Below are 23,554 nucleotides of genomic sequence, written 5' to 3'. Positions count from 1 at the left end.
TCCACTGTGCAGATCATTTCTATTCTCACACAGCTGTCTCTCTCATTTATCCTTTTTTTTCTTTTTTTTTTTTTAAATAACCTTTCCAGACCTCTCAGCAAGAAGTTAAAAAATTAACTAATAACTTGTTATGGTCTCCTGCCATTCAATTCCTACAAATAAATCTCATCCACATTGTATAATGTAATTCACAGTGGTGACTGTCTCTCCCCCATCATAAAACATACAATTTATGTAGTGGTTCACTTAAGAATATTTTGTTGTGACAGCCTAAAGGAGTCACTATTCAGAAAGAAAACCTTAAAATTTGTGAAAGCTGATAGCAAAACAAGGTCTTTAAATATATGACCAGCTGACTCAACAGGGCTTTGAAGATAGTCTTTCAAGCAAAACTGACTTGGAAGGAAATGCTGAACTCCACAAATCCAGTGTGGGAAAGGAAGAAATAATTCTTAGAATAGCTACTGATCATGACAACCTGAAACTGTTGAGCAGAGTATTCATTTGAACAACCACAGAAGAGTTGAAAGGCACTTACTTGTAGAGCCATTCAAACTGCTCTTTACAGTCGGAGCAGCCATAGTCAGTGGTCCAGGCATGGCCAATGGTGTATTTGTGGAACTTGAGCATGTCCATCACTCCCACTTGGGCAATAGCGCAGCCAAATAGGTCGGGGCGCTGATTAGCACAGGCAGCTTCAACAGGAAAAAAACTCTATTAGTATTCATATCTTGAAGAATTAAGCTTAGCAGTGAAAGTTCCACAGCCAAGTTAATGAAAGATCAACTTCCAAAAAAGCTTTTTTTTTTTTTTTTTAAAAAAAAGTAAAACTGTTAAGTTTAAACAATGTGAGACGAAATATAGATTACCATACAATATCTGAAGCCAAAAAACTGGAGTATAAAATAGCTGATATAAACCCAATTGCGCTAGGAGAAGACTGCCCGTGACTATGAAGTCAAATAGACTTTTAAGCAAAAATGAAAGCAAATACACAAACATGTAAAAATTACAATTCCCAAAGACGGTATTTTTAAAAGAGATCAAGAACTATTTCCCTGTTATTCAGGCACCAAACACACTGTTCTTTGAAAACTGCCTTCCAATCTAATGAACGGAGTTCAAAGGAGAAATTCACTTTTAAAATACGTGAACTTTTGGACTACTGAATTGAAGTTTCTTAAATGATTCACCATCTAACCTTTCAACATTAGTACCAACAAAGAAAAGGGCATTAAGGAGCAAAACTCCATCTATCAATGAAAGTTTTCTTCCATAATTACTATGTAAACCCATATGAAAAGAGTTTTGATAAAAGCAAACTACTACAAAGTCAGAGGAATAACCTCATTTTAAGAAAGCAAATTAGTGTTGTGCTTTCTTTATGATTTCCATCTTCCTACTACTGGAAGGGAGATTCTTTTAAAGAATAATGCTTGCCTTATATATTTTAAAAATAACCACAGTAGGCCCATCTAGCTCAATGTTCAGCTTACAAAAGTGGCAACTGGCAGATGCTCTGGGAAAACGTGTTAGGCAAATACTGGGAGATATTTCCTGTACAATATCATCAGTTTCTGCAGTAGTTGTTTAGGTTTTCCCTGAGCCAGAGTTATCTCCAGCCATCCTGTTAAAAAGCCATCATAACACATATCCTCTGTAAATACATCTATTTCCTTTCTTAGTGTTTATTCATCTACTGTTCATCATATCCTGTAGCAATAAGTTCTTCAAATCTAATATTTGTTGCTTGATTTAAATCTGTTGCCTGGTGATTTTACAAATGCCCCTGCTTTTTTTTTAAGAAATAGGAGCACTGAGATTTTTGCGTAACTACTACAATGGATCCCAGAATCCGCTTCTTAATCCAGACCTAATCACTGTGCATCCACACGTAGGTATACTCTTACCCAAGTTCCTGTATCTCCTCATTTTTGCCCACTGAGAAAATGGATTGTTTACTCCCATTTTTTTGCCTCCTGATAACCAGGATACTGCTATGACACGACCTTGCTTCCAGTTCAGCAAGAACTTCCTTGCACAGCTTTATGTGCAGGACCTTGTCAAAGGCTTTTGAAAATTCAAGAGTAACTCCTCACCTAGATCACTGTTAGAAGCACCATAAGCTGCCTGACTCTTTCAGACAGCTCTAACAGATACAGAAGATGTAACTTTAGCCTGCAAAATTCTTCCTTATATATCAGCTATTATTCATTAGTTTCAATTGCCCATTAGAGAAGTCAGATATACTCATCTGCAGCTCGTGGATCACCATGAACCATTTAAAAATTGGCATTATACCTGCTCCCTTCTGTTCTTCAGATAGTCAGGCTTAGTAGCCTGCAATTTCCTATTGGAGTTCACTAAGGATCTTGCATGTGCACCATCTGGTCCTGGCAACACCCTGCTTTTCACTTGATTGATCTATTCCAAAACCTCTTCTGCTGCTGCTTCAGCTTGAGTCAGGGAGTATTCCCCGTAAAGAGAGACTCTAGCGCAGGGAACTCCCCACGCTCCTCAGGAGGGAGCATCAATACAAACAGACCATTTAGTTGTTTTGCTCTGCCATTATCTCGCTTTAGTGCTCCTTTTACACCTCACTAACTTCTAAGTCCTGCAGATCCTCTGGCCAGCGTCCCACTTTCACTGTGCACAGAAAGCTTTCATTGCTTATCTTTATACTGCAAGCAATTTGTTCATCAGCCTCCTGTGGTCTGTCAGTCTCTGTCAGAGTTTATGCTTTACCTTATTTTCTTCATTTGAATGTGATTTCGATTTTCTGAAGGATACAATTTTACTTCTCGTCATCTCTGATATGTAACTATGCTAGCTCTTCCTGGGTTCATTCTGAGCCATTTTCATAAGGCATATATAGTGCCTGAAATAGCTCTTTAACCTTTTAACTCAAGCTTTTGATCAGATCCCTCCCCTCCAAGTTATCTCCTTTTATGAACATAAATTATATCTGGTAGGAAAAAAAAAAAGCCAAAACAACTATTATAACATATTATAGCCATAATATTTCATTATATGCATTAATAAAACTGTAACCTGGAACAACAGTTCATTAGTGAATTTTACACCTCTACACATACTTCGAGCTCTAGAATTCAGTACAAAAGTAAGATTTCAAAACCTCAGAACTGTTTGTCTGAGCAAACATGAGGTCAAACTCTGTGTTTGCATGAAGGAGGTTTTCAGCTCACAGCTGTGCTGCTCGACTCAGCTTTTGCATCACACCGCAGGACAACGAAGTCTTGTTTCGCAGCTGAATGAGGCAAGAGCTCAGGGCTCTGACACCTCCTGTTAGCCAGAGTAAAAGGAAACTGTGTTTTGAAGAGTGACAATACACTCCCTTGTCAGTTTTCTCTTCAATAAATGAGAACTGAGAAAATCTGGCAGTGGGTCCTCGCATCTAAAGTATGAGTTTTGCTCTTCAGTGTTGCATGAACAGCTATTGCAAAATTTAGCTCTTCTTTGAAGAAAAAGCAGTTATAGGGATTTCTTAAATACCCCTAATTCTACCCAGTCAAGGCAAATCCCTATCTGGTTTATCAAGTGCATGGAAATCCAGCTGGATTGTAATCCATCTGGCAAGTGCCAAGGAAGGTTTCTAACAACAGATTTTTCAGAGCAGGGAGGTCTGGATTCCTCACACCTGTCTCCTGTGGGAATGACGTACACTGTGCAGATGCCACTCACTTCCCTTTACCTCAACATGGCGCCCAGCTACTTGTTCAGCCAGAAACACCCCATTTTGGAGGACTAAAGCTGGGCAGGATGAATCCCATCCAGACTGAAACTGAAGTCCATGAAACCATAAAATAGTATTTTCAGAAGCCATGTAACATGTTGAAACTCCTGCATTTCCAAAGATATATTTATGCTCACATAAAACTGACTTGTGCAATGCTTGCATTCTCAGTGGTGTCCAAACCCTTTAATCCTTTACCATATTAATCCATTTTTATTGGTGCTCTTATGCACAATGGACAAATACCTCCTACCATCTGTAACTGAGAAGCATATAAGCAGAAAGTAAAAATATAATTTTACATGTACTTATTATTTATATGTAAAACAATTGCTTTTTAAAAATAAGAATACAGGAATAGTCAAGATGGCTTAGATCAAAGATCTGTATAACTCCAAATCCTGTTTCTTATGCTGGATGTGAGTTCACTGAAAAAATAAAATGAAATCAATAAAGCCAGTATTCAGCAGCAGATAAATAGAGAGGAATATACAAAGAACAACAAACAAAGAGCAGGTCTAGTAAATATGCTCATTTTCTACAAATCAGTGGTTCATGAACTGGAAATGCCTTTTTTTCCCCTTCTCACATGAGCAGTTCAACCCTGTCATACTGTCCCATGCCTCTCATGCTGTTTAAAATAAGCACAAACAAAACCATATTCATGTTTCCTTCTCCTTTCAAAATTGAACGAATTCACCTCCTTTTTTCTTCTACTACTTTCACATACAGGGATTTAAACACACATAAATTTTGTAGCTCTTTCAATACTGCTTAGACCATGAGATGCTCTTGTGACAAGCTTTTCTGTTTAAGAGGAGGCTATTAATTTCCTTTAATTCAAGAACACAGCAGTGAATTACATGGGAACAAGATGCATTTGTAACAAAATGTGACATTTACACAGTCCTTCAAAAGCTCACGACCTTTTCAAGCAGTTGTACTTGCATTTTACATTTCAAACCAGAGACATTCATGATTTTATTTGTGGTCATGTTTTAACTACACAGCAAAAGTGGAGTTAAATTGTTATGTGCCCCTGTACAAAGGTTTTAAAGGCAGAACTGTCATAATTTTATATACCCTGTAAGAATAAGAATGCATGACTACAGAAAGAGTGAATAAGAAACTCTGATGAAAGATTGCAGGACATGGGATTCTGGCTTACATTACAGACCACACAAAGATTCCCAATGCTACATAACAGATTTCTGGTTATTCAGTAATTATTTCGTAATGGTTAGCCTTAAGAAAGAAAAATAAAAAAAAAAATAGTTTTTTAAAGCATTCTTACTGTGTGATTCCACCAGAGGGTTAGCTTTCCCACACACGCAGTAAATATGGCTTTTAATAGCCAGCCTTTGCTAGAAACTGCAGAATCCCATCGTCCCGTGCAAACAGCAAATGAAGTGCAATCGTATATATTTAACATCCGGTATACATTAATACATTGACATTTTGGCAGCTTTTGGAAAGAGGATCTCAATTTTTTGTCTGGTTACTTTGAAAAACCCAGCACCAAACACAGGAGATAAACAAGTGGTTCTTACCAACTAAGAGGCCCCCATTTGAGCCTCCATTAATAGTCAACTTCTTTGGGGATGTGTAGCCTTCCTTGATGAGGTATTCAGCAGCACACTGAAAGTCATCAAAGCAATTTTGTTTGTTGGCCAAAATACCACCTAAGACACAAATAAAACAAATCAGTTGATGCCATAAAATCCATTTGATGCCATCTCTTCGGAATAACATGTGTGCAAAAATACCTGGGAACAATTCCAGTTTCATGAACATTTTAATAATTGATGTGGTTCAGAAAGACAGCAAAAATGAAAGATTCTTTAAACACAGAGAGAATGTAAGATGCTTCTGTCAATAACGCTAATGCTTCCAGAAACTCTGAATAATAGATACCTATAGTGTGGAGTGAGTGCCAGGTAATGTTCCTAACTAGTGAAATGAAAGCTAAGAGCTTTGCATTGCAAAATATATACAAAATGACCACATACAATCAATCCACTTGAGGTTTGGTCAAATGGGACTTTTACAGCATTAAACTCGATGACAGCTTCTTAAGGCAATAAAGCTTCAACTTATAAGCACTTCTAATTTCCTGGACATAGAACATGTGGTTGTTAATTTACAGCTATGGTCAGAAAGGGACTTCAGAGTTGCATCTTGGTTTGAAATTTTATTCATTAATTACCAACATGGAAATGCTTAAGACGCTGCCATTCTGTTGAACAAAATTCCAAACATGACCAGATGCCTGAGGAATAAATAATGACTGAAAATGTAGGTCCAGACGACATCACTGGTAAGACTTTCAGTTCTCAAACCAAAAAATTTACAGGGTGGGGTAGAGAAGGAAAAGGATAGTTTTGCACTAGAATCTTTCAACTATTTGAGCAGAAGAATACCAACTGAGAGAACTCAACAGTTGACCCAGTCTCAAAATCTTCCTGCTTCAGAAGCTTGTTTGGGAAGAGACTAAACTGGCTTCTCCATCCTACCTTAAAACCTGGTATGTTCTTCCTCAGGCAATTAAATGCTAGTAAAAGATGGAAACTAGGAAGAAAATTCTCATATTTCTGTAGCAAAGGCTGCAGTCCAGCCAGGTAAGAGGGGCCCAGTGGACACAGAAGAGGAACTCCAGTTCCTTCTACTTTGTTCAAAAGCTGGATATTTATTCTAAGCTAACTGCCTAAGATTCCCACTATAGTCCAGGAACCTCCAGGACAATTAATTCTACCCTAAAATGAGTGAGATGAGGTATAATCCGGAGGTGTCTCTTTATCTCCATTTTCCATCCAGTGATCCTAGACACCCAGTTTACACTGGATGCTTAATTTCTATGTTGCAAAAGTTTGGTAAGGTAACCCAGACATTTTAGTCATACAGATCTTGTAGAACTGAGACCATTCAATTTTTAAATTTTTTTTAGCAAATACACATCATTCTCACATTAACAAGACCATTGAAGAGAGACATACTGTGGCAACCAAAAAGTCTTCAAATGTGTGGCAATAAAAGAGAAATAAATCTTACTCTTTGCTCAAAGTTCTGGTCTGGTGTAAGGTCAGAATCCTACCTACACGTTTAACCCTAAGTAAACAGACTTCCGTAATTGCTTCTGGAATTAACAAGGAAAAGATACATATCTTACTATGTAACTGCAGTAAAAGACTTGGGTCAAAGTTAAGCAGGAAATAGGTGGACCAAAGAAGCATTATAATATTAAAATAAATTTTATTAAAACCTATTACAAACCAATCGCCAAATTAAAATTAATGAAGGATACGTCATCTTTAGCAATAGTATCCTGTATGTGCAAGCATATATAGCTTCTATTTATGAAACTATTACATATTTAACTCAATTGTGAGGAAGTGACCCAGACAAAAAGCTACCACAGATGAAACAGTAAACCCAAGATGTAATGATCTAGGAATACCATTTTGTTTGATAAAAAGCTATTATGAATTACTCCCATGGAAAACTGCTGCGTAAACACCACTATTTTGGTGCATTTGCCTTGCTGACATCTCCAGCAACTTATTCACCAGATTCTTAGGATATGGACAAGGTGCTATCATTAAATAACGATGGGTACATTACGGAGGTGAGTAGGTCTTTTTTCCAGCTTTTTCCTCTGGTGAACAGATGCAGAAAGTTGTCAACAATAAGGCAAGTAGACAAAGACAATCCAGGACTAAGACAAGGACTGGACAGGAAAAACATGGAGAGAAATACATCAAAGCTATTAAGAAAGGGGGAAGAGAAATTGACAGTTTTGTAGTGAGTGACTTGGTTTCCCTGCAGCATAAAAGCTTAAAAAAAACACAAAAGGTCAAACGCTGCCTACAAGAAGTTGGATCCCCTAAGAGAGCGTATAGAGGATGACTGAACTTGTCACTTGTCACTGAACTTGTGGAGCTGATTGTTTTTAGATGAACTTCAATCACATTCACTAAAAAAAGGATATATTAATAAATTATGCAAAAACAATCTGGTAGAGTTAGACTCTGAACTCAAGAGCTCACACCTTCTGTTAGATTCTGCAAATGTGTTTGGCTTGTGGTTGGTTTATTTGGGTTCTTTTTTGGTGTGTGTGTGTGTGTGTGACCCAGGGAGTCTAAAGACTGAATGTTCCTGTCTTTGGGGGCCATGTGCACCTGCAAATAATGAGAGAAGGATGTGAAAGCAACGCAGGTGTCCTACAATATAGACACATTTTTTGAAAAATCAGTTTAAGATAAATAGCTGCATTTTCAAAGCTTAAAGTCTAGGGAACTTGATCTTGCTGCTTAAAAAACCACAATATTGTGTTTGTGCAAAACTATTTTTAAGTAGGTTGCAAAAACAAAAAATAGCAAAAACCATCAGATAACTCTGGACAACGTACAGATCTAACATATGAGTAAGGAAAAAAAATTACGTTTCTACAGAACACGTAAAAGGCAAAAGGAGATGTGGGTATGGAAGAGGCGATGAAGAGAAAACGTTCTCATTTTCATTGCTAAGTCTGCAGTCTTGTTCCTCTACTTGGACTGACTTACCTTTGTGCCATGTCTCGCCATATTCACCACCACCCCTGATGTTCGCCACTGCTAGAACACCCCCAAGGTGTCGCACAAAAATAAGTCTTGACACACTGAAAAAGCAAACAGATAGGGGATCGTTTTAAATTTCCACTTTTTATATCCTTACCACTTTTACGAAAATACTTTGAGGGAAAGATCTCTCCCAAAATCAACGACGAAATTGAGACTGAGGTCCCCACTGATGGCAAAACTGAGTAGCCAAGCTTTTTCAATGGTTATCCATGGAAATTAAACCCTCTGCAGCCTTGGGAGAGCAAGAAACCTGCGTTGGTCCATTCTTCCTCCTTTAGTTCTGAACTTCGGGGCCAGTGGTTCTGCCCAGCACAAAACCCACTCAGGACACCGCCATTTTTTTAATCATTTTCAAAGCCTTCAGTGTGGGGCCCAGAGCTATGCAGTACCACTGGAGCCACATGGCTTTCTGAACTGTTCCTCTTCTGTGGGTCCTCTGCTTTGACAGAGGGAAAAGGAAGGCTTAGCCCAAATGAAGAAAGCAGAGAATGAAGACTTAAGATCAGCACTTGATCTTTGTTTATTGGTAGGTATTTTCAGCTTCTGCTTAATGTACCTTTTTTGGATCTTTATAAAACTGTGTTTTCAAAGAAAAATGCTATTTCTACCACTGGTTTGTGCCAGAGTCTGTAGTCAAATTCTGGTCAATTCCCTTAGATATTTTCCACTTGCATTGCTAAATACAAAATAAATAATAAAAAATAAAATTATAAGATCTGCCTTCCCTCATATCTCTAGAACCTGGCTGAAAGCTAAAGTAGCTTTTTCTTTTTTTGATGTCAAATTGCAGAAGTATCAAAGCTATTGCTATATTTTCAAAAGAGACTGAAGTAATTTAAATTATATTTAACAATTAAAAAGAGAAATAGTTCTCTGATCTGTTGAGGCAGTAGCTTATACATAGCAGAAGCTCCAGATTGCAAACCACACACATATCAAGGAGACCAGTAAAATATTAAAATTTAATCCCAGTAAGTCTTTATTTTTTTTCCCCTTTAGTAAGTTTAAATTTATTTACTTGAAATCTTTGCTGATGCAAGAAAACTTCTGCCTGCAGAAATTAATCCTATTCAACCACAAGAGCAAGGACTGGGCCTTTTTACCTTTAAGTCCCCCTACTGCTTATCAGAAACATCTTGAAAGACAGTAGGTCCTACAGTGTGTCTCACGTGGATGTAGTAACAAAACAGCTAAATTTTTCACACCTCCCAAAGCAATTATCTATATACTGTCACTTGTTCTTGAGAGTATATACTAAAGATTAAGGAAACAAAAAGAAAAGCAGGAGGATGACTGATATTTCTGTATTTTAATAACCCATCTAAGGAAAAACTTTCCACCTAGAGTGGTTTATCTGTGGCCATCAGATGGCTCAGGAGGCATGAATTACCTCTGCTTCTGTAACATCAATTCTGAAGTCCATCACTGTGATTTGTATTTTCCTTAGATCGCTGTGACATGCTGATCAAATGCAAGACTGATATTCTACAAGCACACTGTGCAAAGGTCAGAAAGCATTATCCTGTCAAACTCCAGGATGTCAAATTTTGACAGGTTGCTACGCAGCTAATTTGGACCCTGACAGTAGGTTGCCTCATGAGATTGTGACTGTTCTCCTAGTCTCTGTCCCAAACGAAATCTACAGAAACTTTTTGGTCCGAACTTACTTCACCTCCTAGTAATCAAAGGTAGCAAGTATAGGAGTCACAAGTAAGTTAAGAGTTTGCTACTCAAATATGTTGCCTGAGAGTATTTAAAAAAGAAACTGTCCCCATCTCAGGGATCAGCACGTTTAACCAGCAAAGAATCTGTGAGCAATGCAAAACCAAAGTACTGAGAGCATCCTATCCTGTCCAGAGACTCCTGTAACAGAGATAGTACCCTGATGATAATTTTTGGAGAGGTCCAAGTGACTTAGGGTCTCATAGGATACACAGTATTCTCATTATAGTCCCCATTTCCACAAGCATACAATTTTTCTGTCACACAGGTCCTCAGTGGGATAAAGTCCAGAGTCTGGTAACAATCATTATATTGCCCAAATTATAAGTAAGGTTTAGTATATCTGTGCCCTCTCTCAGCAATACTACTGCGATTTAGGCACTTTGGAAATCATTACCCGATATGCTTCAACATATACACCTAATAATTTCACTGCTAGCGACTATTAATTAATATCCACTCTAGTATGGTCACTAGTAAAGTGAGTCAGGACCATAACATGACCAATACTTTGAGGTAGATGTTTCCTAGGGCTTTCAACAAGCTTTCTCAAAGTGACTTTCAAGTTCAAGGAACCAGGCTTTATAAGTATATAGTCAGGACTCATTAACTTTCAAAAAAAGTGAAAATTCCATGTGATCAGACAGCACAAAATTCAAGTTTCACACACAACCCTGCTACTGCCTCCTGCATTCTTCCAGGTAGGTTCCTGCTTTCAGATTTGATTTTAAATCAGTTTGGTATCTGAGTCCCAGCAAACTACCCAGTTGCTCTGGATGCCTATGAAATGTCTTGTTCAGCCCAGGAAAGTCTGGCTCCCTGCCTTTCCCAACAGTCTCTCCAGCCTTTTTCTCATTAGCCCTGTTTTTCCTTTTCCCATGGGAGCAAAGTAAAGAAAAAGAGTAAAGGAAAGGGCAATGGGGTCAGGAAGGAGCCAGCAGAGGGAGGAGAGGATGGTTCCTTCCCTGTAGAGCTCCCTCCTGACCCCATCACTCTTTTCTTAAGAAGTATAACACACAAAATCAGAAAACAGGTATTGGGATTTTTTCTCCCCCCCCACCCCAGAACAACAGAAGCAGCTGTGCTTCCAGGACCAAGAATGCTTTCCCAGAATTACTGATCTGCTGTCAGGTATTACAGCTGACGGCTGCAGCTTTCCTCTTGGGAGAAATGTAAGGGAGTGATGGGGGAAAAAATATCCTGCGCCGCTGAACCTGTCTGCCTTCTTGGCTTTGGTGGAAGTGGAGGGAGTGGTAAAGAAGTAACCAAAAAGTAAATCCTGGTGGCTGCTGTGTTGCCTGACCTTTCTGTGGGCTTACAGTCCCTTCCCTGGACCACCTCTTGGTTAAAGGCTTGGTACAACTTGGCCCTGTAGCAGTGAAATGCAATTTCACAGTCTGCTTCACCATCAGCTGTATTCCAGGATGCACTAGAAATTGCTTCTCCTGTACCCACACAGGCACATACAGAAGAGCAAAGGGAAACACGTTGCCTCCTGCAGGGTAAGTAGCTGAGTCTGAGGCATTAGGGGTGGGTTTGCGATGGTCTTGCCCCAGCAGCTCTGCTGAGTCACTTGTGTGAGGTCCATCAGCTTCCACTTGCACTCCCTGTGCAGGCTGTATCACCCAGGAGATTGCTCTAGCGGGCACCACCTCGAAATACTTCCAAATGCAGCTCCTCAGTCCAGAGGAGCGTATAAAAGATGCATGAGTGCATTAAAATAAACTGCCACTGTAACTGACTTCATGACTTCGGCCTATCATTCTCATAGTTGTTTCTAGATCCTCTAACCCGCTGGTTTGTTTCTACTGCTTTCAGTGAAAACTATTTTATTTTCATTTTTTTGTGCTGGAGAAAAAATGAAAAGCAACATCAGTTGCTGAATTAAGCAGAAATAAGCTCCTCAAGCCAGACAGCTGGCTCACATTAATGGGTGTGAAATACCAGTGAGAAAACATTGTATGGGCTTGAAGAAACACAGGACAGAAATAAATCACTGGAAAGGAGATGACAGAATGTTTTGTGAAAAGTTTTAAGAGCCTTAAGTTCAAATAAAAAAAAAGAGAAATATTTATCCTGCAACTTTTTGCTTGTTTGTTTCAAGGTAAGCAGGCTACTACTCGGTTGCATTTCCCTAGCTATGTCTCAGCTCAGGATCAGGTGAACTATGTGGCAAGCCTCAGCCTTGACCATCCTGCGGCTGCTTTCTAGCCCTTCTGCCTGTGGCCATCTACCAAAAACTGACTGAATTGTGGTGTTGGGTTGTGGCAGGAGCTGCCTTGGGCCTGGGAACTCCATGTGAAATATTGCAATGTATATATAGTAACATGGATGTAGTAAAACATTACTTGAATCTGCCAGGTAAAGGGAGGGCTGGACCTCCTGCCTTTGTGGCATAATTTCTCTATTACAATTTCCTTTCCCTGATCTTGCCTGCCTACTTTTGGAACAGAATTCCTCAACAAGTACTCAATTCTCAGGTCATTAACCATAAAGATGCATTTGAAGGCTCTGGCTTATTTCTATTTTAAAAAGAGAAAGGCTGAGAAGGGATGTGTTGATATTACATGGAGAGGACAAGGAGGGAGGTGTGCCAGTTTTGTTTCATTTACCTTGTCAGTGGGATAACGCATTTTGATCTGGAGATGGTTGATCATTCTCTGTGCATTTTCTTTTAAGAGACTGACAGAGATTCATATTCTTATTTTACAACAAAGGTTTCATAGGGTTCAGGATGACGTAGGTCACTGCTCCCATCTTCCTCTTTTCTGACTGTCAGCTGCACTCTCCTGCTGCACTCTCCTCCTACTTTTGTTGGGATAGTTCTCTGCCTTCTCGCAAGGTAAAGCAGCTCAGCAAAGGTTCCAGCAAGCACCACGACTAGTGGATGGGAGGTGGAAGGAGGCATCAATGAGATACCTTCTCCTTTTGCCAGCAGCCAGCTTTTGTCAGCTTTTGTCAGCTTTCAGTGTGTGAAATTTCATCTTAAATCAATAGATTCATATTATTTACTTTAGAAAAGAAAATGTGATAAGTTTTATCACCTTTTTCAGCATCTACAATAAACTGTGATAGATCAATGCTTGAGCCTAATCTAAAAAGGAATTTAAAAACTTCTGGTAATGTAATTGTGTCTCAAAAACCACAGGAAATTAAAAATGTAGCTTTACAAGGCAGATAAAAACCATTCAAATAATCACAGAATACAAGATGGGAAGTTCATTGTTAGACAAGGTATTTGCTGGAAAGGACAAGAAGCTGTAAATGCTATTTAGAAATACAATCACAGTGATCTGGAGGAGCAAACACTACAAAGGATTTTTTGAAAGGTACTGTCTCTAAAGCAAAACTGGTGGCACCTAAACTTAATAGGATGGTTTCATAACAGATAATTTTTGTGTTGGTGAGCGGCTTTTTTACTATCTGAAAAACTGCTCTCCAGTCCTTTGCATTTCTGTTTTCCCCTGCCTTGCCTAGGAGCATTTCTTACATATTACAGACAATGACTGCCTCTTGGTAAGTCTATTCAAATTCCCTTGCCTTTTCTTTAAAGAGATCAATTCAATAAAGCTTATGGCTTCTCAGGGCTACAAATCCTGTTGTGCACACAGCATTTTTGGTTTACACTGCATTGCATATGCAGAACTTATATCAAGTGCATCTCAAGAAAGTATCGTCTTTCTTCTTCTACTGATTATTGGGAACACAGTATGATTTTGCTTCTCATGTAATCTTCCCAAAAGCAACATATGAAAATGCAGCTGAATTTTAATTATTACATTGATTTAAACAAATATTTGATTTTCTATAATATTTAGACACAGGTAGTTGTATAACTTGGAAAAAAGGAAAACTTCCTATGTCATTAGTTCAGTAAAAGGCTCAAATACTTGCTTAATGCGATATGTCCATATGCTTTTCTGTTGAGTTCGGTGACAAAGCAAGAAGAGGTTAAGGTGTAATGCAAAGGGCAGGGCACCTGCTGTAAACCTCAGGAGAGCACAGCACTCCTCTGCTGTAACAAAGATTTCTTCTGTGACCCTGAGCAAAACCCTTGAATTCACAACTAACAAAGCAGACAAATGATGCCTGGACACTGATGGGGAGTCCTCATTTTGCTTCTCAGGGACCTGAAATGAATGTATTACTCTGTCAGATCCATAGCCCACCCTGCCCTCAGTTTGGGACAGCTATTAATACCAGATATTTCAGAAGAAAGTATAAATTACCCTGCTTACCTGTAGCTCGGCGTAATTGATATGTTGAAGCCGCCATATCCATACAAGAAGGCAGGATGAGAACCATCCAATTTAATTCCTTTCTTGTGAATAATAAACATGGGGATCTTAGTACCATCTTTGCTAGGGTAGAAAACCTAAGACAAGAGAAAAAGAAATCTGAAATACTGTTATTGTTCTGACTCTCCACAACCACTGTTAACAAGAATTGGAGGTGATCACTTCCATGGTGTCCAATGGGTAAAACTTCCTGAGCAGTCTACACCAATTGCACAGGTCATGCTCAGCCATGGCCATCATCCACTTGGTTACTTATGAGTTCTGGAAAATGTATCAAAATGAGACAATACAAAGGGTATGACAATATCATTTTAACGTATCCTATTTATCAATTCTACATACAAGGGGGTTAAGGAAATGCTACAAAAGCTATGCAATTCTCTGCAAGGGAAGACTGGCAGTGTGAAAATGCAAGAACTGCAAGGTCCATCATATAGGAAAGCAGCAAAGAAGAATGGCAAGAAGAATGAACAGAACTAAATCCAGATTTTCAATCTAAAGTTATATTTTCTTAAAATTTCTCCTTTTAAAAACTCAAGATTTTGGACACTCTAGAACAGTGCATAGAGAAGAAAGAAACTCATGGTAGGGTGCTGACTTTGTGAGACTCCAGAAACATTCATCATTTTGGATAGCAGAGAGCTATGTTGCTACCAAATAAATATGTAAAACTCTGAAGATCTGGTCTTGTACTACTGAAATCACAGAGAATCCTTTTGTATCGGTTGATGCAGCAGTCTTTGCTTGTGAAAACATAACCACAAGCAGAAGGCCAAAGATATTTAAATAAGTGACAGTATTTTGGTTTTAGTATTAATATATTGGCATTAACAACATTTCTCAATGGAGTGACCCAACACACCAGATTCAAGTCTAAAGAATAAAGTTTTAATAGCTGAAGACACCATTCCTTACTAACCCATGTGGAAACAGCAAAAAGCTGACTACTCAACACCTCTACACGTGGCACGGATTCACCCAAGCAAATCTCTGCCCAGCAACAGTGGACTAAGCACTGGCAAGGTTGTCTCAACAACGACTTCACCTCATCAGGGTGGTAACCTAAGCCCTGACAGAAACTTTCATAGTGCTTGGTGCATTTTCAGGCGTTACCTACCAGCTGGAATCAGGAACCCTAATGCTGCAGAACCCTCAAACCCACTCAGCAAGACAAGGGATCCACTCAGTGGCTTTCAGGACACTGGCCCTCAAAACACTGAGTACACATGAAGCATATATGTTTTTCTATTACTGTCACGGCACTGTGTGAACTTAAAAGCTAGTATCCGTTGTTTTGATGCATGTATCTGCCTGCATGCTCTAACTCAGGATCCAGCATGTCTTATTTTGCCAGTCAAGCAAAACACGTGGGTGTGAATGCAGTTTACTGCTTGTTGAAAAATTCTATTAATAGTTGACTCCTTTTCATTGCTTTGGTTTTAGCATCAGTATTTGCAGCTTCTAGTCTAATTAGAACAAAGAAGAAATAAACAAAGAACAACATTCTTGTAATTTTGTTGCATTTTTACAACCTCTGTGCTTTTAAAGGAAATAGAGATACCACGCTTTATAAAGCAAACGATCAACAGGATCTATTTTTATAACGCATGAACCCCAACTGTAATATGAACCCATGCACCACATTTATTCTGAGCATTGCCTGTAATGTGAAACATGTAAATCCACATGGCATGTTGAAAACAAAATAATCACATTTAATTTTTGTTTAATCATTGCTAAGAAAATGTGAGAAATTTCAAAAGAAACCACATCTATCTCCAAAGGCTTCATCAAAACCTGTAGACATATTGCAGATAAAATTCAGTATTTCACAGTTCCCAGCAGACAGAAAAATTCGGACCAAAACCCTGAAGGCATTTTTACACAGATGAAATCACTGCTTCCAACTACTGCCACAACCATATCTTTACTGACCAAGTGCACATCTGAACTCACTGCACTAGAATACAAAAGATTTTCATTTTAAGTATTTCGCTGAACACTATAAACAAATAAAGTATCTGATGGGCAAGAGAACTGCTGAGGCTGGTGATGAAGAGTTCCAAGGAGACTCCTCTCTAAAATGCCATCTGTCAACTCCAGTTGTTGCTGGCAATTCACACGAAGCCTGACCCTCCTGTGTTGTCCAGCAACTCACGGCTGTGGGCCATTCCTTTCCTGATGATTAAAGGATGCCACTGAATTTACTGCCTCTTTCTGAACAAGGGGCTTTCTTTTTTTTTTTTTTTTTCAAAGCAACCCTCTGAAAACTGACTTCAGTAGGACTTTTATCGTCACCAGTTAAGATTAAATAACGTACCATTAAATGAAAATTCAACAAAAAAAGAGATGCATGTCAAGGTGACATCTGTGATTCAAGAGTTTCCACTCCTATCTTTGCTAAAATAATGATTACCTCTCCTTCCAAGACGAACAAACAGAAGGGGGGTGGAAATCAATTCAGTCAGACACTAAGATATGAGAAGCTATTTAAGCTTCTCCAAAAAAAATATTTTCAACAACTGATTCAATCTCACCTTTAAATTAGGTGTTATCTCTGAAGCAAGTCCAATGGTTTATTCATGCAACCAATAAAGGGATGTGCCTCTATCTCAAAGATTAAGGTGAACTGGAGAGGGCAAGCCCTACAAAGAAGAATTTCCCAAGATGGTATTTAATGCCTAATGAAGCTGTCAGCTTTCACAGGCGTAAACGTTCATAAAAGGGTACCACCGTTTTCTGCTTTATCGCAGATAGGAGTGATCCACTTGTACTGGTCACATTATAGTACTCATTGCTCATATATTTTCAAATAAAAACTCGTGTCACGAGCACGTATAAACAAAGTGATTTTGGAGGGAAAAGGATGGAGAACATTGCTTCAGACATACCATTATGAATGCTGAAACTCACCATTCAAGGAGGAACATGCTAACAATAAATATTTTCAGCCTCCAGGAATGCACCAGTGATGCTGTGTGGTTGAGAGGGCACTCCTGCCACATGCAATCCCCCACTCTATTCCAGGAGCATACGCTGGAGCAGTACAGTGCCCCCAAATTTAGTTATAACTGACTTGGGCTCACACTAATGTCCCTGCCACACAGTAGAGGGGTCTCAGTGCCAGACAGAACCACCTTCAATTCAGATGCCAGAACCTGAGGCATAAATTTATAGCCCCTATTCTTCTTATTATGACTCACAAAAGATACAATGCTGTTCTCGCAATATAAAATAACTGAAGATTAAGCTGTATAAACCACACGAACAACTATGTCAGTCATTTTCCTCTAGTGCATACATAAATATTTACAGAGTGGTGTGGGTTGTTGTTGGTTTTGTTTAGTTTTTTTTTTTTTTAACTTAGCACTTGAAAGCAATTTACACCGCATTTTCACAAAGTTTACTTCCAAGACAGTTTACAGAGTAAATTTTACAAGTAACTACAGTTAATAGCTGTGTGATAGGATTTGTATATTGACTTAGTAGTCTGTACATTCACTCCTGGGGAAGTCTTTGTCCTCTTAATTATTTGCTTTAAATGTGCAGTATTTATGTTAGGTGAATCTTCACTCAAGGAGGAGGGGAACAATCAGCCAGCATTGTAGACTCAGACCTAACTTCAAAAAGACTCCAAGTTTATCCACTTCTCCCTCTGCAGGTACCAGAAGTATCCTCTCCATCTCAACTCACCAGGAGGCAAAACTAAGTATTTTAGCTTTTGAAAAGCTAAGAGGATTTGAGAGAGAGAAGTTGAAGACAAAGTTTTTCTTTCATTTGTCTACAGAGATAACAAAGCCAGACGTCGAGACCTACACATGGAAATAAAAATGATTTTGGCAATCATCCACTACACACTTGTGAGTAAATATGAAATCAGTATCTTTGAATACTAAAGTGATACAATCACCACAATAAATAAAGAAATAAAACTAATCTGCCTGAATACTCACGTTGTGCCACATAACTAAAAATACCTAAACAACTGAAATTGAATAGAAACTTATTTTTAAAAATTAAAAAGCTCAGCAATTTGTGAGTATTCTGTTTAACTTTTTTGGTCCCTTTCAGAAATGTTTTCTGTTTATATAATGGAGAGGTGTTAGGAACTACAATTGTTCGAGGGAAAAAGTGTACATACACCTGAAATCATCTTACTTCCACAAAACTAAAAATCCTTCTAAACAAAAACCCACCCCAAACTTGCACAGATTTAAAACGAACCTTATAAAACTAAGATTCAACACAGGTTTTGAGATACTGCTGTAAAACTCAGAATAAAAATAATCTTATTCAAACAGGTCTAATGCATATATTTTAAGCTGTGAACAATATCTGAATGTCTAGAAACCTTTTATATTTTTTTTTACTTGTTAATTAATGGCAAAGAGAATTAAAAATCAATTACGAAGTCATTAGTTTGGCTTTTCAAAAAGAATTATTTCCTGTAGACAATATATGAATTTTACATATGAAAAGCAACTTTGACTTTTGGGACTTGAAAACACGCCCTAAGTCAAAGTAGGCTGATTATTCTTAGAAAGCCACTAGTGATTCTAAAAATGTCTCTCTCAGCCTCTCTTTCAAGATTAGGTACTACATACCAGAGATACCAATTCTTTCCATGTCTTCGCGCGTGTGATCAAAACCAGGTAAAAGTTACATTTGTCATTAGATTGACATCCATTGTGCGGAATGACAAAGAATTCTACAAAGAGCAACTAAAAAGGCACATGAATCATGCTGGAATACTCCTTATTAAAATGTGCGTTCAATAATTTAGGTTTAATAACACCAAGACAATGCCTTTAAAATAACTTTTGTTCTAATGTCTTCTAGTTTAGTTTTACTGAGATAATTCCTTTTCATTTGGAACAAATACAGGATGTAGCAGTTTTGTGAAATTTAGCAATTGTCTTCTGCTTCTAGATAAGAGCAGTTGCCCTGACACGGCTGCTGTGATTCCACCCATGGCCACCACACAGCTCCAGGCAGTGCTGGAGAAGGACGACGTCCCGCTCTGTCCCAGCAGACGCGGGTAGGGGCAAAGTAGGCATGGCTGGGTTAGGCAGCCAATCAAAGGGAATAATTACTTCATTTTTTATTTCTTGGAACTGTGTTTCAAGCATCCAGTATTTCCTTCATTAAGTGTGACATGAAGATTTTTCATCACATTTATACCAATACGTGTGTTTTGAGATTTGGGAGAAAAAAGCATAAGGAATTAATAGTAAATCACGTAACGTCACTCGTGTTTTCCCAAACATCACAAATGCTTTGTGAAAGACTCACCAGTTTAAAAATGCCACACAACTATATTTGAAAGATGACTGGAAGAGTAAACTTAAGGGAGTGGTCCCTGGAGAAAGTTTTCTTGCACAGATGGTGGCTTCAGAGTGTTCAAACCTATATTTAGGTACAGATATAGTGCCACCTGGGGCTGAACAAAGCCACACACCAACACCCCCCACTGACAAGTCCCAAGAGCTGCCACTCAGAGCTTCAGGAAGGTAAGAGACAAAGCCCCTGCCTTCACACCAACCAGTCTGAACATTTCAGCATTGGCTGGCAGGGAGAAATCCTCTCCGTGAGATGTCAGGTCAGAGATCTCATTGATTCAAAGAGAATCATGCATTGCCTGGCACATGACCTTCCCATAGCCCATTTGATCCCTCATCACCTCTGACCTTACATAAAACTTGATACTAGTCTGGGGCTAAAGACAATATGGCACATCACAAGCAAAATGCCTTATCTGTTGCAGCAGTGGCATGGACTCAAGCACAAGATCACCAGTGGCCTCATGGACAACTCTGGCAGACAGCCAACGGCCACCTGTAGGAGCAGCTGTTACTAACCACCCGTTTTTGTATTCCTATACACAGGGTTCACCAGAAGTCAGGAGAAGTAACAGAGAACTACTACAAATACATAGCAAACCCACTGAACTCCAAGGTGTCCTTTCTTCAGAGGGGAATCCTCATCAATCTTTTTTAAGCTTCTTAAATTAGCTTCAAAGCAATTTTGCATGAGTTGCAAAGCTTACTTATTACAGAAATGGTGAGGGGCCAAGGTAACTCAGGACAGTAAAAATTCACACAGGTAAAACCCAGGAAGAAGAAAACCCACTAAAGACATTTGCAAAAGCACTACCAAAACAATCAAGAAACCTTTTCAAAGAAAACACCCCGTGGGTGTTTTGCTACCCACCCACGGGGACAAAAAGCAGCCTCATGCTGACAGAGGCAAAGTGCCAGGAGATGGTCATTTAAAAGAAATGCCTCCTTAGCAAGTTCAGCTGCCCATCTGCAAATGACTGCAGGGAGGTATCTCACAGGGTGGTGGGAAGAGGGGGGAGAAGGCAGGAGAAAAATAAACCTGAAAGTTCCGAAATCCTGCAGGACCAGCATGGCAGAAATTGCTTTTAAATCACACTTTTCTAGATGTGTGAAAAGGCACCATTCCCCTCACATAAAGTTCTAGTAGTAAATGGGATCCAGTGAGACCCCTCTACTCCCCTTTTGCAACCTGAAAGACTCATTTGTCTCTTCTCTAAATGTTTATCCTCAGCCCCTTTCAGTGTGATCTCAGAGCTTCCTGCAGCAGAATAATTAGCATCTGCTACACAGTCAGTCCTTTCCTTCAATCAACATGCCTTAAAGAAAACTTAGTGTACAGTGTAGAGACAGATATTGGGCAGATAACATCTACTGTTTGAGTTAAATATACATTGCAGTCATATTAAACGGAGAAATGTCCCAAGGGCTTTTGTAAGTCACAGTCTCGTTCTTGAATTACCTCTGTTTTTACGTGTTCAAGAAACATTACTATGAAGTAGTATGAGATAAGCAAATGGCTGTCTCAATGGAAGTGGCACACTTATAAATAAAAATGTGAGTAACAGTTGCTGGCTAGTGCAATTTCTTTCATTAAATCAAACTTTCATTGAGAAAACTGCTCTGACAGGAGACAAATCACTAGAATAGTGTGTAGCCATTGGAAAGTAAACACCTTTCATCTTTACCATGCTGGAAAACAGTTCAAGTTGTAATGAGAAGCACTATAAGAATTAAAATGTAGAGGTACCTTAACATGGGGTAAGCAAAGAGGAGAACTTACTTTATGGAAACTATTCCACAATAACTATTCTTATTCATGGTTTTATGCTGTGGTAGGTGCACAGATCTAATTTGACATGCTAAGAAAGAGCATTTACTCCAACAGTAATGGGCTAATTCAGCTTTTCTGTTTCTGACTCCATTTTGTTCAAAACTTGTTTGGTTATCTCAACATAGCCCCGCTGCTGAGCTTTCATGAGCTTCAAAGAGATGACACAACCCCTACTGTTTCTTCTCCCTAAGGCAGGGGCATCAATACTGTTAAGGGTGCCCCATTTTCACCTGTGAACCAGTATCCAAAAATTCTTGCACAGAACAAATTCAATCTTGACGCTGGCGATGTCAAGTGCCCATCTTGTGTCAAAGCCCCAAGAGGACCCACATATTCCACTTCACATTGCCAAGAAACTTTATTTATGACTTTCAATAGCTAGACAATTTCAGAGCACTGTGCTCTCTCTTCCTTAGAGAATCATATAATGTTTATAGATGTCAAATTGCCTATCCAAAACCAAAGGCACAATAAATCACTAAAAACCTACAAAAATTCTGCATGTAGCTAGTACAGTACTAAAAGAAATAGCTGATACTCTTCATTCCCATTTTTTGGTTTGAAAAGAAACAGATAATTTTCACTGGACAATGTATTTTTCAAAATCAGCCCCAGATCACTTATCCTGTGAATATTTATTATGAAGAACTTACTGAAATAAGTAGGTCACTTGAAAGTATTGTGAAGCACTTCCATGTGCAGTTTCTCACTCAAATTATAGCTACAAATACATTAAGCCTGAATTTGTGCCTCTACATGATTTAAAAAAAAAGAACCAAAAAACCAAAAAAAACCCAAAATTGCAGCAGAAGAAAAAAAAAATCCCTTGAAAACGGTCAAGAATAAACTAAAGTCCTAGAAAACATTTGGGGCACTAGTACAGACGAAAATAATTGTAAGAATCAGATACTATTGATTCAACAGTTGCGTCTTGGTGCCCATGTCTCTGCTGTGGAGACAGTACTTCAGGCTCATCTATTGTTTTCAGATTTGAAGTTCTCATTGTATAATGAAGAGAAATCACCCAGCGAGTAGCAGGAAGTAAAAGAGAACAATACTTAGGGAAAAAATTAAACCAAAATGAGTGTAAAGCAACCCAGCAAAAATTTCATTTCATAATGTAATTTCCAGGCAGATGTCATAACAAACTCTTTGAGGTACTTCATAACAGGAACACCAAGAAGTACACTGATGCATCCCTGTAAAACCATTGGAATAAGGAGGAGAAAAAGAAACAACAAAAGAGTAATGCCTTTTTTTGTTTTCCTAAGCCATAACACTAAGGACAACGTGCAGCAATCCTTCCTCTCTTGGACAAAATGTGAACAAGACAGCAAAATTTGAAACTAACTTAGATTAGTCATAAGAAATTCAACTCCTACTACTAATCACCTACTAATAAATCAACAGATCACATGTCTAATGACATCAAGCCAGGTTCAATAAGTACTAGCAGTTAAAAAAACACCAGTAAGTATAAGGGAAAAATCAGGGATGTTTCTAACTGTAAACGATTCCCTGATTTTAGGTGTTCTACCATTATGCTTTGGAGCTTTTCTGCATCTTGTCTATTTTTAGCCATTAGCAGTGATCACTGTGATCACTACTACTTTCAAATATAATTGACAAATCAGTTGAAAAGCAAGCAGTTCAGAGAGCTGTCAGGGAGAATTTATGTATTGATTTTTCCCTGTCTGTGAGAATAGCAAGCCAGAACAATCTATTTCTTTATATCATGCATCTACACAGTTGAAAAACTAGTTACTATGAATAATGATATTTCTAGGAGGCTTGTCCCATAAGTTTCCTGGGAGATGTCTCAAGGACAGAGCAGAAATAATTAACCTAAGCAAAGATGATTTTCTATCAGTACCTCTGGGCAGCGTTGATAAAATCAAATCAACTGCTAAATGAAGATGCAAACTGGATTACCCTTAATAAAATGGCACACTGATGAATTTGTACTGGATCATAAGCAGACAAAAGCCCACAGA

At 38.6% G+C, this 23,554-nt stretch overlaps 1 protein-coding gene across 1 annotated transcript in view; it reads right to left on the bottom strand.

The window, feature by feature from the left end:
• PREP (prolyl endopeptidase) overlaps positions 1–23,554 on the bottom strand; it is a 105,126-nt gene that overhangs the window by 5,020 nt on the left and 76,552 nt on the right. Inside the window, exons 11-14 of the mRNA XM_065834753.2 lie at positions 14,331–14,467; positions 8,314–8,408; positions 5,305–5,436; positions 539–695 (exon numbers count right to left, since the gene is read on the bottom strand). Coding sequence (XP_065690825.2) covers positions 539–695; positions 5,305–5,436; positions 8,314–8,408; positions 14,331–14,467 — 521 coding nt within the window. The remainder of the gene's footprint in view (positions 1–538; positions 696–5,304; positions 5,437–8,313; positions 8,409–14,330; positions 14,468–23,554) is intronic.

Source organism: Patagioenas fasciata, chromosome 3 (assembly GCF_037038585.1).
Source record: "Patagioenas fasciata isolate bPatFas1 chromosome 3, bPatFas1.hap1, whole genome shotgun sequence".
Classification (NCBI taxonomy): Eukaryota; Metazoa; Chordata; class Aves; order Columbiformes; family Columbidae; genus Patagioenas; species Patagioenas fasciata.
The sequence above is the reverse complement of the archived record's forward strand: the minus strand, read 5'-3'. Positions and strand labels throughout refer to the sequence as shown.